The sequence below is a fragment of the Oncorhynchus nerka genome, linkage group LG9b (assembly GCF_034236695.1).
Source record: "Oncorhynchus nerka isolate Pitt River linkage group LG9b, Oner_Uvic_2.0, whole genome shotgun sequence".
Lineage (NCBI taxonomy): Eukaryota > Metazoa > Chordata > Actinopteri > Salmoniformes > Salmonidae > Oncorhynchus > Oncorhynchus nerka.
In genome coordinates, this window is record NC_088424.1 from 29,354,923 (window position 1) to 29,370,729 (window position 15,807).

Below are 15,807 nucleotides of genomic sequence, written 5' to 3' on the forward strand. Positions count from 1 at the left end.
TCTAGTCATGTTAAACTTTGTTATGTGGTCATTTTAGAGAAAAGAAACCAGAACACTTCAAAGGGACATCTGTAGCTTTACCTTTTTTCCTATGGAAAATGTCTCATTCTAGAAGTTATATTTCTATGCTTTTGTCTGTTTATTAGATGACTGTTGATGAGAAGCACAAAGACCTTGAGATCAGCCTTGGTTCCTGAGCCAATTACCTCCCTCTCTGATCAAGACTGGCTATCTTATTGGCACGTCTTATATCCAACTATGTATCCTGGGATAAGCCTTGTCTTGGGTGAGACTAGAACCAAGCCAAACATCACTCAGTAAGGGTCTCTTTTTTGAAGTTGTAAACTTTAAGATATGGTTAATCAGTGTTTTGTTATGAGCAATAAATGCATTGGTCCAAAAATAATGTAATTGTCAAATCAATGCTATTAACACTGTTTATTTTCAAGTCTGGTCACACAGCTCCCCTACTAATGGAATTTGTGGATTTGTTATAAAGGAATTCATTTTTGTACTGGGTTACCACAACTGATGATGTGACATTGTCTAGGTGTTAACTGTATCCCATTGTGGTTTGGTCTTTCATGACAATGTGGAGGTTAGTTATAAAACTCACCACCAAGGGGGTATCACCTGTCCTTCCTGAAAAAAATACAGTAAGTACTTAACAGGAATCAGAATACATTGCAACTATTTGCTTATGCTTTGTAAACATCAATCTAATTTACATTCAATTCATTATAAATCAGATTGAAAGTAAAACAGGTAGCAAATTTAAGGGGTTAACGTTTTATGAATACTTTGTACTACGTGCCATACTGTGTCCCATACTAGAATCCTTATCTACCCCTGCCTTAATGCCAATCAAAGAATAGCAGAGCAGAAGCAACACAATAGTCAGTAGTCTGAAACAGAATATGGACATGGTCCTGTCATATTTGAATAATACCTCAATACTGGTTGTGCTTATTGATTCAAGTCTTTTAATGGGTATTTTATAGCATAATAAATTACAGCCAAGTAGATGACAGTGTTGTATATTTATGTCAACTAATAGTCTAAAGACCTTCATTCTTGCAGCTTAATGATGTGTATTGTTATTGCACCTCACCTCTTTTCCTCCTTGTGTATAATCAGCCGCCATGTTACTTTACTATTTTGTTGGGAGCGAGATGGTTAATATCCATGTTGTGTGGTAGGGTACTGTTCAATCTTTAGAATGAAAAAAATCTTCTTGAAAAACTAGGCTTAGGGTTGTGCAATATTCAGTGACCATGAAGTATTGAACATGGAGCTGAGAAGCCGGGATATGTTTCCTGACAACAACAAAAATATATATATTTTACGTACAGTATGTGGCCACTGGCTTGTAAGGAATGTTATTCTTCTGTAAGACTGGATCTTACAGAGAGTAGATTATAGTATGTCTCGCACTGTTGGAGGCCTACAGACAGCTGTGGAACTGAACTAGGATCAACTGACACTATGTACTGTATGCATATGATACTTCCACCATGTGATTGACCTTAAATATCCATTAAATAATGAATACCCTCTCCTAACCAAGTGTAACATTCTCAATCTTACGTGAAACATCACGTGCAGAATTATCTGGAAATGTAATCAGCAGTTTGGTCTTCTATGCATCATCATTCATGTAATTACATGTAGATCATGTAACACCATCTTTATCTACCCTTAAACAATCAATCAATCAATCAATCAAATGTATTTATCAAGCCCTTCTTACATCAACTGATGTCACAAAGTGCTGTACAGAAACCCAGCCTAAAACCCCAAACAGCAAGCAATGCAGGTGTAGAAGCACAGTGGCTAGGAAAAACTCCCTAGAAAGGCCAGAACCTAGGAAGACCCCTAGAGAGGAACCAGGCTATAGGGGGTGGCCAGTCCTCTTCTGGCTGTGCCGGGTGGAAATAACAGAACATGGCCAAGATGTTTAAAAGTTCATAGATGACCAGCAGGGTCAAATAATAATAATCATAGTGGTTGTCGAGGGTGCAACAGGTCAGCACCTCAGGAGTAAATGTCAGTTGGCTTTTGATAGCCGATCATTCAGAGCATCTCTACCGCTCCTACTATAGAGTTGAAAACAGTAGGTCTGGGACAGGTAGCACGTCCGGTGAACAGGTCAGAGTTCCATAGCCGCAGGCAGAACAGTTGCAACTGGTGCAGCAACACGACCAGGTGGACTGGGAACAGCAAGGAGTCATCAGGCCAGGTAGTCCTGAGGCATGGTTCTAGGGCTCAGGTCCTCCGAGAGAAAGAGAGAATTAGAGAGAGCATTCTTAAATTCACACAGGACACCAGATAAGACAGGAGAAATACTCCAGATGTAACAGACTGACCCTAGCCCCCCGACACAAACTACTGCAGCATAAATACTGGAGGCTGAGACAGGAGGGGTCGGGAGACACATGGTATGACATATCACTCCATGATATGAGTTCCTTCAACTATTCGAACCATTTGTGTAACTGAGGTATTCTATTTGACAATATTTGGTGCAAAAAGTTACTTTAAAATCCTGGGTGATGGACCATGGTAATATCTTAACGGAAATTCACTCACGCCAGCTGGTGCATAGGGCAGAAAGTTGAAAAAGGCTCTCCAGTTCTGGTTGTTGACCATCTTTTCCACCGTGCCCCTGCTCTGAAATTGATGGAGCTTTGTCTTGATTTTACTGAAAAGGAAATCATTTTCCAACAACAACAAAAATGTTGAGTCCACTTTATTGAATACTGAACCTTTGTGTTTTAAAATGTACACAAAAAGACCACTGCTGACAGCAATTGTCTAAATACTTGACCCAAGTTTTACAATAAAACAATGATAATAATAAAAGTGCAAAGTCCACTCTTCTTTCAAAATAGAAACGAGTCATATTTAAACTAATAATCTACAACAGTCTTGTCTAAAAAATAAGCACTGGAATTGCTTGTCTTTACAGATGTAGGATCTTAATTTTATCACCCCGTTGCAGGAAATTTCCTGCACGGCAGGAAATGCAAACTTGTAGTGTATGAGGTTTAAAAGGCTTCTAAAGTTTGCAATTTTCACTTTAAAATGTCGGACTTGATTTGCACCATCTAAAAATGTATCAAACTCTACAAAAATGTCTATTAATTATTATCCACACAATAATTCACATTTTCTGCTGTGAGAAACTGGTCAAATTAAGATCCAACATATCTGCATGTGATAATGGAATTGAATCTCAACTCAGATGCAAACATCAATGCACACTATAAAGAGCTGTAAAATGCCATGGAACTAAGTGTCACAAATGGCATTATTTGAATAAGAAGAGCATATACAACTCCTGAAAGTAATTTGTTTGATAGAAAAAAAGACAATGCACACATAAGCAGACATTCAATTATCAATAAATACATGCATTCTGCTTGTCATCTTACATCATCAAAATACATATTTCCCCTATCCATGCAAACCAATGTTTTGGTAGATTACTTATAATTGTGGCTTTCGTGGGATAAGTAGCTGGAGTAAAATAACACTGAAAAATGTGCTAGTTCCTTGCCAAAATTAAGTTACCCATCTGAGTGAACAGTCAAAGTCAGAATGGTGCAAAACAATCGTAATGTGGTAATACAGGTATCAGTGGATTTCCTCCTCTCTTCACTTTCTCTTAAGCTATAAGAGATTAGGTCAATTATGAAAGATTGTACAAAGTTACAAAAATGTAACTATAAAATAAAAGCAATGACTCAAGTTTGTATGGTCCACTGTTCATAAAATATATCCGTTGGCCCCAGCTTTGACAATACCGACTTTCAGTGTTCAACTTTACTTGATAGAGTAGATGAGATCTAAACTATTAAAAAAGCAACTGCCATTTACAAAGTGCACAAAAAAACTCAAACACAAAAAGCTAAACAGCAAGCCTGAGAAGTAACTGATTAATATGCCTCCCCCTCCATTTTACAATCTCCTATTGTAAGTGGAATATTGTTATAACTATGATGAAGAACAAGGGAAATATGCAAGTCTGTCTCCAATCTTATGACCAATTAATGCAATATTGACAAGTTAACAGCAGTAGCACATTAAACCTATTTGAACAATGTATCCAAATACCTACATTTTGCCAGTACATTATGCAACTTCAATTGTTCAAACCTCTTACTCTGCTGCGCAGCTATTGGTTCAGAAGGATTCACGGTTTCTCTGGGTCCAGATTTGTTATTCGCTACATGTTATATGTTTCCATATCAGTGCGCTTCACAGACAAAAGCAGACAGGTTTGCTAACAAAATCTAAAATATTGCAGAGCCCACAAGGACTTGATTCCATTTGGAGGCACAACAGGATGAACTGAAGGGAAGTGTCTTAGTCAAAACAGGTGCTGCTGAAGGATGAGCCTTGTAGGGAGTCGGGATAGAAAGATCCTGTTGAGAAGATGGGAGTGAAAGAGGATTGATTCCGATGGAGGAGGTTCAGTTGAGTGACGTGTTTGGGCACCTCATCTACGGTGGGCAGAAATCAGCAAAGTAAGGGTGTTGTAATGCCTCCTCTGCAGAGATCCTCTGGACAGGATTACACTTCAACAGATTCTAAAAGAGAGAAAAAATAAATAATGCAAGTCAGATGTGTGTTGTTTGGAAGCCAACATTTCTTAAGTATTCAAGTGGCATTTGGGAAAAGCTTAGCACTGACTCCACCTAGTGACAACGTGACATTCCTGTCTAAGCTGTCTGCCAGGTACACTACACACAACTAGTTTGTTGTAACTCCACAGTGTGGGTTTGCTCATATGAATTCAGAGTATTACAGTGAAGGACATTGCATTGTAAGTTTATGTTAACGTCAAGGAATGATATAGCATGATAATACATTGTATACTGATTAATATATTTGTTATGGGGGGGTACTAACCTGCAGGAGATCCCGTCCTGTGCTACTGAGTTTGGGGACAACATTCACCAGTGAGGTCGTGGCTGGATACATGGGGTACGGCTGTAGGTAAAAACAACGATAGAGAAAATGGATTTACAGTAAACAGACAGCAGCGCAGAAAATATTTGTTCCATCTCTTATCGATGAATCTGATCTACAAATGTCAATTACTCTCATACCTTGTAAATCATATATTCTTATTTTCCTGAAGGCAGTAGAAAACATGAGTTTCTGTATGGTCATCAGTAATTGACAACATCAGTGGGATAGCCTACCTTATAGTCTGGAAGCTTTGTCATTGTCTGCCACTGTTCTTCAGTTGGTGTACCCAACAATGTGCCACAACATTAAGGAAAGACTTTCACCAGTAAATAGGACTGGTAAAGTTTAGTCATTGCAATAGATTAATCTCAACAAAGTGGACCAACTTTAGTTTCCGTGTCTTTGTTTCTACATACCATACAACACAGACAGTATATTGAACCTGGTTACCATCTAAACATCTCTGAAAGGATATCGGAAGATCCTCTTCAGCTGGTCATCAACGTCATTACCCGGAAACAGGGGCCTTCCAGCGTTTGCCAACTCTAAATGAAAAAAAAGCTAAAGTTATAGAAGATCAACAAAAGGTAGAGGCCCTAACTTATTTACCTACTTTATTGTCCCCATGGGGAAATATTGTTGCAGTGTCATGTACACGTTTAAAGTGGCATTTAAATACAAAACAAAATTGACAATACAACTTTCCTAACAGTTACATACCAATATAAAAAATATATATACATATATAAAAAAAAATATTTAAAGACTAGCCTGCTGGCCTTACTGAGTCAATAGGAAAATTAGCCGGAGCTATTTAGGAGGGATATCACACCTGGCACAAATGATTGTCTAGTTCTGTTTTTCTTGCTGAGGGGTGCCCTATACCTGCGCCCAGAGGGGAGCAGTTCAAAGTCCAGGTACAGGGGGTGGCTTGTGTCTAAAATGATTTTGTGAGCCTTGGAGGTCCCTGACCTTAAATATCTCATCCAGGCCTTTCTGTTTGACTCCAAGTACCTTGCTTTGGTAATAATCATTCTCAGCAGATTTCTCTGGCTGACAGTGTCATTGCCAAACCAACAAACAATTCAAAAAGTTAAAATACTTTCAATGAAAGATTTGTAAAACAGAGTCAGTATAGTACAGCCTACATTAAAAGATCCCAGCTTTTTGAGAAAATAGTCTGTTGGCTCTTTTTGTAGGTCAGGTCTGTACATTTACTCCACTGAAGTTAATTGTCCAAGAGGACACCAAGGTATTTGTATTCCTCTACAATCTTTATATTCTGACCTCTGACAGATGTTAAGAGGTAGGTGTTGTACACTTCCTGAAGTCTATGCACATCTCTTTGGTCTTGAGGACCAAGTGTGATTCCTCACACCACTCTACAAAGTCATCTAGGACCGGGAGATGATGTTCCTTGTCATCATGCAACAGGCTGACCAAGGCAGTGTCATCAGCGAACTTAACAAGGTGTCTGTTAGGATGGTGTACAATATGTACAGGAGTGGGGACAAAACACATCCCTGAGGAGAGCCTGTGTTGGTATTGCATATGTCTGACACTTGGGGACCTATTTTGACTCGCTCTGAGCGTTGGCTCAGGAAGTCCAACAGCCACAAAACCAGCCCCCCCCATCTAAAGAGCAGTCCCGAATGAGTCTCTGTGCAAGAATGTAGGGCTAGATTATGTTTAAGGCAAAAGAAAAATCAACAAACAGAACCCTAACATGGGATTTGGCACCCTCTAGATGTCTATAGACCATGTTAAGGAGGGTAAGAATGGCATCATCAACTCCTCTGCTAGGCAAAATTAAATTAAATGGGTCGAGAAGCTTCTGGGTGACTCAGAGAATATAACACAGGTAAGTAGAGTGTACAATCATCCCCTTGAACATTCTGTGCAATTTTGACCTCAAGGTTATACATACCTGCAAATATGCATCCAGCAGACCACATGTCAATAGAGGTAGAATAAAGCTTAGCACCGAAGAGCACATCTGGGGGCCTATACCACAATGTCACAACCTACAGAGAGAGAGAGAGAAGCTTGAATGTCACCAGTAATTTAGGCATTCATTTTCTTTGCTCGTATCCAAATTAATACAATAATTGTCATATCACCTCTGCTGAGTAACATCTCACTGGGATTCCAAAGGCTCGAGCCAAGCCAAAGTCAGCCAGCTTCAATTCCCCATTCTAAAAGGAGCAAATCATTCCACATTGTAGACTATGGAAAAGGTAAATGATTTTCTCACTAACCAAGCAAGATCATTTATGTTTAAGTTAAGACACTTACAGCACAGTGTATCCTCTAACTTTCAAGAACTAGAACTTAACCAGTCAAAGCCTAACTTTCCACTGACTTACCCTATTGATGAGGAGGTTCTGTGGCTTTAGGTCTCTGTGGAGAACATTCCGACTGTGGCAGAAGGCAAGCCCCTTCAACAGCTGGTACATGAACGACTGCACATACAGAAAGTAGGGAAAGACTGAGTTAAGCACAGAGATACAGAAAGACAACAAAGCTGTAATACTTCATTCTCATTATTAATGAGAGAGGACATTGGTGGTAGTCTTCGGAGTTACACGATAATTTGTGTCACACAGTGGAGGCTCCTCAGAGGAGGAAGGGGAGGACCATCCTCAGTCTAAACATTTAAAAAGTTAAATTTTTTAAATGAAACTAAACTAAATATAATCACGTCAACAAATAATTTATTAAAACACATTATTTGCAAAGAATATAGTAGCCTTCAACAGAACTCTGTAGGGTAGCACAATGGTGTAGCCGGAGGACAGCTAGCTTCGTTCTCCTCTGGCTATATTGACTTGACAAAACCTAGGAAGCTCATGGTTCTCACCCCCTTCCATAGACTTATAGTAATTATGACAACTTTCAGACAATGTCCTACAGCCTATCAGAGCTCTTGCAGCATTTTATTTTATATTTCACCTTTATTTAACCAGGTAGGCTTACAACTGCAACCTGGCAAAGATAAAGCAAAGCGACACAAACAACAACACAGAGTTACACATGGAATAAACAAATGTACAGTCAATAGCATGATCTGACATGTTGTCCACCCAATCAAATGATCAGATAATGAATCTAGTACTGAAAGCTACAGCTAGCTAGCACTGCAGTGTATAAAATGTGGTTAGTAGTTGACTCAAAGAGAGAGGAAGACAATATTTGAACAGTTCTGAACAAATTCATTTCTTACAAAATGAAGGAGAAGCAAGAGTCTTTTTTTTCACTTTCAGTTTCACTTAGCTAGCAAATGCAGCTAGACATTGAAACACCCTGCTCAAACAGAGAGATGCTATGTTAGCTAGCTGGCTATGACTTTTCAACACAACACTGGAACTCTTCCATGTCATGGTAAGCTTTTGGTATTACTAATTTATTGCCACCGGGACCCGCCCGTGTAACTGCTTACTGACTGTACACTAACGTTACTGCATGATTGTAGTGGGTTTACTAACGCGTTAGTTCTATTAGCTACATTGACTATGACATTATTGCAAGTAAAACTAAATGCATGCTCTTCAACCGATCACGCATCACTACTCTGGACGGTTCTGACTTAGAATATGTGAACAACTACAAATACCTAAACTCTTCTTCCAGACTCACATTAAGCATCTCCAATCCAAAATTAAATTGGCTTCCTATTCCGCAACAAAGCATCCTTCACTCATGCTGCCAAACATACCCTGGAAAAACTGACCATCCAACCGATCTTCGACGATGTCATTATAAAATAGCCTCCAACACTCTACTCAACAAATTGGATGCAGTCTATCACAGTGCCATCCGTTTTGTCACCAAAGCCCCATATACTACCCACCACTGCGACCTGTACGCTCTCGTTGGCTGGCCCTCGCTTCATACCCGTCGCCAAACCCACTGGCTCCAGGTCATCTACAAGTCGCTGCTAGGTAAAGCCCCGCCTTATCTCAGCTCACTGGTCACCATAGCAGCACCCACCCGTAACATGCGATCCAGCAGGTATATCTCACTGGTCACCCCCAAAGCCAATTCTTCCTTTGGCCACCTCTCCTTCCAGTTCTCTGCTGCCAATGACTGGAACAAACTGCAAAAATCACTAAAGCTGGAGACTCTTACCTCCCTCACCAGCTGTCAGAGCAGCTCACAGATCACTGCACCTGTACATAGCCCATCTGTAAATAGCCCTTGCAACTACCTCATCCCCATACTGTATTAATTTATTTATCTTGCTCCGTGGCACCCCAGTATCTCTACTTGCACATCTATCATTGCAGTGTTTAATTGCTATATTATAATTACTTCGCCACCAGGGTTTATTTATTGCCTTACCTCCCTTATCTTACCTCATATGCACTCACTCACAGACTTTTTTTTTTTTTTTTCTACTGTATGTTTGTTTATTCCATGTGTAACTCTGTTGTTGTATGTGTCGAACTGCTGTGCTTTATCTTGGCCAGGTCGCAGTTGTAAATGAGAACTTGTTCTCAACTAGCCTACCTGGTTAAATAAAGGTAAAATAAAAAAAATACTTTACATAATATGGTGACAACGATGTAGGCTGTGTGTAGTGGTTTAGCTTGGAAAGTTTTTTTTTGCCTGGTCACATACAGCTGATGTGTTGTGCATTGAAGTCCACAAGTGAAGGAAAGAGGTGAGAGGAGGAGAGCGCATTGATACGAGAAGGAATACAACGTGGCTGCTATGAAAGTGAACTATGTTTAAGCGTGATCAGTGGTGTATTAATTCTGCCAATTCTGTTCAAAAACATTTCTTAAACGGAAACAAAACGAGGACCAAAACCTGAATTTGTCCAATAGAAACTAGTTTGCAATTGTTGGACTAATGATTATACCCTATATCAGCTAGATGCAAGCAAGTGTGCAAGGCGGTATTGAATATCACGGTCTGTCACCTCAAACTTGTCTCTCGACCTGTGTGCACCTACTTTCATTCATTGGATAGATTGTAGCGACCTCATGATGGGTTTAGGGAAAATTTGAGTAACATGTAGTAGCCTAAACCTAACGCTGTTACATTAAGCTGGGTGAATGGAATATGAAAGAGTCTCATCCAATATGCTGTAATAGAAATAAGGCTATGCTCTTAAAAAAATCCTCCCTCATCTTAAACGGCACTGACCGCCACTGGTGTGACATTACATGCATTTGACTTAGTTACAGTCATGGGACATCATGGTGTGGTTACACAAACATGTTTCTCAGAGCCATATTCTGCACCTTATTTGAATCTCAATAACTCACCTTGACAGTTTCTGGATCTAGGTCTCCATTGCAGCTGTCAAAGTATTTCTTTAGATCCTGTGGTTGTAAGAGTCAAGTTAAATCACTGCACCCCAGCAAAAAGAAAATCAGACATCAAATCAAACAAGTGAATAACTGGGAGAAAACTTTTATCTTGTGGGCGGGCACTTCTACTTTAAATTGGTTTTGGTAAATTGTCATAGCTAAAGCAACAAACTCCTCTTCATACAAAAACGGCATTCACATACATCTGGCAGCACTCACCTGATCACAAAATTCAAACACCAATGTTAACTTCTTGTCACTGTGCAGAACATCATGCAATCTAGGAAAAGCAAAATTAAATGTGAATTAAACTCTGCATAGCTAGATATTTAATATAATGCTAGAAATTACACTGTTGAAAAGTTATTTACTAGTCACTTAAGTTCTGATTCGGGAAGATGTATGCCATACAATAGTTGGCCATAGCTAATTTATGCATTTTCAGAATTTGACAAATTTCACATCAGACATACCTCACAATGTTTTTATGCTTCAGTTCTTTCAGGAGGCAAATTTCTCGCAGGGCAGAACTTGGGACCCCCTACAAGAAACCAGCAAGCAAATTAATCCGTCAACAAATATGCCATAACCTTAGCAAACTAACCAGTTGACTAGCTTTAGCATAGCTATATTTGTAGTTTCAATAATTCCTACCTCATCGTCGTCATCCAATCTCACTCTTTTTAAAGCCACGATTTCATGCGTTTCTCTATTTTTTGCTTTGAAAACAGTTCCATATGTGCCTGCAGAAAGAAATCACAAATTTTACTAGATGGCTAGCTAGCTTGGCTGAATGAGTTATGTTAGCTTGCTTAGCTACATTGCTAGCTAACTTGCCCATGACTGGAATAATGACACGCTAGCTAGCTCAACTTTAATTAAATTAACTGACTAAAATTTCATTGTGGCTTAATCTTGCTGCTAGGTAGAAAAGACATTGTCAAATTAGCTAAATATTATCAAACGTGTGTAACATATCAATGTCAATGACTTGTCATTCAAAATCGCTAGCTGGCTAACGTTAGCGATCTAGCAATGCTAACAGAAAACAACATTATTAGATAACATTAGAGATGATCTGGGAAAGAAACAGACACACTTACCCTCTCCAATCTTCTCAAGTTTTTCATACTTCTGCATATTTTGTCAATAAAGCTAGCCTTTAGCTAGCTAATAGTAGTGGAATGCAGCCCCAGTGGAAATGTTGTTAACGAACGTTCGCTAGCCAGCTGTTATTCACAGCTACAATGTTGCTGCTTCACCGGCATCTAAAGCGGTCAAATTCTGAACTGCAACATGCGGGTGAATCACCACCCATTCCCTCAGTGAAACAGCATTCATGTGGATAATGAACCTGTAATGACTGTCAATCTTAGAAATATTACAAAAATGTAACATCTCTAATGTTACCTTCTAACGAAATCCTCAGACATTGGTCCAATTAGACAGCCTGTAGGTGTACAATCTTGTTAAATATGTTAATAGTTTAGCTAGAACCACCATCTTCACACAGTATAATCTATTTTACACAATGATTATCGCACGCACGCACACACACACACACACACGGGAAACATGTTTACATTGCCAAAGTAAGTGAAATAGATAATAAACAAAAGTAAATTAAACAATCAAAAATTAACAGTAGACATTACACTCACAATTTTCAAAGGAATATGCACATTTAAAATGTCATATTATGACTATGTGCATAGTTAAAATGATGTGCAAATAGTTAAAGTACAAAAAGGAAAATAAATAAACATAAATATGAGTTATATTTACAATGCTGTTTGTTCTCCACGGGTTGCCTTTTTCTTGTGGCAACAGGTCACACATCTTGCTGCTGTTATGGCACACTGTGCAATTTCACTCGATAGATATGGGAGTTTATCAAAATTGGATTTGTTTTGGTATTCTTTGTGGGTCTGTGTAATCAGAGGGAAATATGTGTCTCTAATTTGGCAGGAGGTTAGGAAGGGCAGCTCAGTTTCTACCTCATTTTTGGGGTTGTGTGCATATAGCTGGTTTTCATCAACACCACAGGCCTTTTTGGGTTGGAGGGTTTGTATTTGGTCCTGTAGTTCATTCAATGTAATTGGAGAATCCAGTGGGTTCTGGTAGTCTTTAATAGCCGATTCTAAGATTTGTAATTGATCATGTATATGTTTTTGCTGTTTGTTCTTTGTTATAGAGCCCAAAATATTGGAGAAGTGGTTTATTCATACATCTCTATTTTGGATAGATACGTCTTCATGTTGTTGTTTGTTTAGTGTGTTTACATTTTCCCAGAAGTCATTAGATTCCTTCCATCTATTGCATTCCTTAATATTGTGCAGTACCTTTAGGCTGACACATCATGATTGAGTATTGCTCTGTTCAAATAGACTGTGATTTTGCTTTGATCTGATAAGGGTGTTAGGGGACTGACTGTGAACACTGAGAGACTCTGGGTTGAGGTCAGTGATAAAGTAATCTAAAGTACTACTGCCAAGGGATGAGCTGTACCTACCATAGGAGTCTCCTCGAAGCCTACCATTGACTATGTACAGACCCAGCGTGCGACAGAGCTGCAGGAGTTGTGACATGTTTTTATTGGTTGTTTTGTCATGGTTGTGTCTAGGGGGGAATATTTGGGAGGGAATACTGTCACCTCCAAGTAGGTGTTTGTCCCGCTGTGTGTTGAGAGTGTCAGGTTCTTGTCCAGTTCTGGCATTTAAGTCGACACAGACTAGTACATGTCCCTGGGCCGGGAAATGGTTGATCTCCTCCTCTAGGATGGAGAAACTGTCATTGTTAAAGTATGGGGATTCTATTAGGGGGATATACAGTGCATTTGGAAAGTATTCAAAACCCTTCACTTTTTCCACATTTTGTTATGTTACAGCTTCATACAAAAAAAGAGAATCCTCTCCAATCTACACACAATACCCCATAATGACAAAGTGAAAACAGATTTTTTTTTTTTTGCAAATGTATAAAAAATAAATAAACGTATTTACATAAGTATTCAGACCCTTTGCTATGAGACTTGAAATTGAGCTCAGGTGCACCCTGTTTCTATTGATCATCCTTGTGATGTTTCTACAACTTAATTGAAGTCCACATGTGGTAAATTCAATTGATTGGATTTGATTTGGAAAGGCACACATCTGTCTATAAAAGGTCGCACAGTTGACAGTGCATTTTAGAGCAAAAACCAAGCCATGAGGTTGAAGGAATTTTCCGCAGAGCTCCGAGACAGGATTGTGTCGAGGCACAGATCTTGGGAAGGGTACCAAAATATGTTTGCAGCATTGAAGGTCCCCAAGAACAGTGGCCTCCATCATTCTTAAATTGAAAAAGTTTGGAACCACCAAGACTCTTCCTAGAGATGGTCGCCCTGCCTAACTGAGCAATGAGGGAGGGGGGTCTTGGTCAGTGAGGTGACCAGGAACCTGATGGTCACCCTAACAGAGCTCCAAAGCTCCTCTGTGGAGATCAAATCAAATCAAATCAAATGTATTTATATAGCCCTTCGTACATCAGCTGATATCTCAAAGTGCTGTACAGAAACCCAGCCTAAAACCCCAAACAGCAAGTAATGCAGGTGTAGAAGCACGGATGAACCATGGGTGAACCATCTCTGCAGCACTCCACCAATCAGGCCTTTATGGTAGTGGCCAGACGGAAGCCACTCCTCAGTAAAAGGCACATGACAGGTCTCTTGGAGTTTGCCAAAAGGCATCTAAAGGACTCTGACCATGAGAAACAAGATTCTCTGGTCTACGATTGAACTCTTTGGCTTGAATGCAAAGCGTCACGCCTGGAGGAAACATGGCACCATCCCTACGGTGAAGCATGGTGGTGGCAGCATCATGCTGTGGGGATGTTTTTCAGTGTAAGGGACTGGGAGACTAGTCAGGATCGCTGGAAAGATGAATGGGACGAAGTACAGAGAGATCCTTGATGAAAACCTGCTCCAGAGCACTCAGGCCCTCGGACTGGGATGAAGGTTCACCTACCAACAGGACATTGACACTAAGCACACAGCCAAGACAACACAGGAGTGGCTTCAGGACAAGTCTCTGAATGTCCTTGAAGGGCCCAGCAAGAGCCCGATCTAACATCTCTGGAGAAACCTGAAAATAGCTGTGCTATTGGGAGAATGGGAGAAACTCCCCAAATACAGGTGTGCCAAGCTTGTAGCATCATACCCAAGAAGACTCGAGGCTGTAATCGCTGCCAAAGGTGCTTCAACAAAGTACTGAGTAAAGGGTTTGAATCCTTATGTAAATGGTTTATAATACATTTTTAAAACCATCCTCCCTCATCTTAAACGGCACAGACCACCACTGATCTACCGGTGGGTTAAAAGTCAGCCTCAGTTGGTTCTGTTTTTTCTCCTGCAGAAATTCCAGTTGAAAAACTAGGGATGGTTGGAAGAATGTGTCACACTTATTCCAGAAAATCTGTTTTCACTTTGTCATTATGGGGTATTGTGTGTGGACGAGGGAAAAATATTTGCTCCATTTTAGTAGTCTGTAGGGTAACAAAATGTGGAAAAAGGGGTCTTGTGATGGCCCTCCCACTCTGTCTGCCGTATTCTCTCTTTGTTCTTGTTTCTTCTTGTTTCCTACAGCTATATTATCTCCACGTTGTCTCCCTTTTGTTCCGGGCTTTGAGCCGGTTCGTGACAAGTGGGGGTTCATCCGGGATATTTGAACGTATTGATTTGGGAGACTGTGGAGGTACGTGTTTGGTTTGCATATTTTGTTTGAGGTAGATAGATCCAGTATTGGTTGCCTTTGTTGTTTGGTTTGTGTGCTGCGTTGGAGAGAGATAATGGTTAATTTCCAGGCCCTGCCTAGCCTGGAAACTTGTTCTACTTTCTGTTGGGACATCAGTCTGAGGAGATGAGTAATCGGCTGTGTACCTCGGTGGGAGATTTGGGTAGGGTAGTGGAACTTGCTACCCGGAGCTATAGCCTTTTCCCCCTGATAGGCTTAGCGACGTGTTTCAATTTTGGATATGTTGGGCATGGTGTTTGTTATTTTTGTGTGGTGTCTGTGGACTGAGCAGTTGTCTCGGGGGCACATCCGTGGCTTGGTGGAATTTGCCAGCATGCTGGGGAGTTATATTTCCTTACCAGCGGGCTACAGTGCGTAAATACCCACGCAAATCTGCACGAAGACTAGGGTTGAGTTATTATAGGTTTTGGGGAAGCTCCGTATCTCATCTCTCTTCTGTGGTGCTCAGGGTGATTGTCATTTCTCTGGTTGTGGTCTGATGTGCTCAGCAGAGGGGTTGAGCAAGATTATGTACTTATGACTATGGTGTCTCATGTAGACAAGTTCATTCGCTTTCCATCAGAGGAACTGTTAGACTTATGTACTAAAGAACAGCTGTTGAAGATCGCTGAACACTACAACGTTGAATGATTGAAATTAGTGAAATTCTGTTACGTTGGGAAGTGACTATGAATCGTTGGGAGTTGTAAAAATTAAGAAGGACCCTGATGTTCTTTTCGTTG

The 15,807-nt window shown here is 40.1% G+C and overlaps 1 protein-coding gene across 1 annotated transcript; it reads right to left on the reverse strand.

Moving 5' to 3' along the window:
• Positions 1-2,734: 2,734 nt before the first annotated feature.
• On the reverse strand, positions 2,735-11,583 carry LOC115114561 (cyclin-dependent kinase 5). Its single transcript, XM_065013493.1, has 12 exons — positions 11,399-11,583; positions 10,950-11,038; positions 10,769-10,836; positions 10,515-10,575; positions 10,251-10,307; positions 7,344-7,439; positions 7,098-7,172; positions 6,905-7,001; positions 5,451-5,522; positions 5,211-5,269; positions 4,915-4,995; positions 2,735-4,592 (listed from the first exon to the last, which is right to left on the reverse strand). Exons 1-12 carry the CDS (start codon positions 11,433-11,435, stop codon positions 4,506-4,508), a joined length of 879 nt encoding a protein of 292 aa, XP_064869565.1. The 5' UTR covers positions 11,436-11,583; the 3' UTR covers positions 2,735-4,505.
• Positions 11,584-15,807: the final 4,224 nt, after the last annotated feature.

Excerpts from the sequence above, each read along its gene's own strand:
- LOC115114561 (XM_065013493.1), bottom strand. The coding sequence starts at position 11,435 with ATGCAGAAGTATGAAAAACTTGAGAAGATTGGAGAGG. Across the intron at positions 7,440-10,250 it reads TAGATCCAGAAACTGTCAAG|TCGTTCATGTACCAGCTGTT; the intron begins GTGAGTTATTGA and ends CTGTATGTGCAG. Across the intron at positions 4,593-4,914 it reads CAGGACGGGATCTCCTGCAG|AATCTGTTGAAGTGTAATCC; the intron begins GTTAGTACCCCC and ends TCTCTCTTTTAG.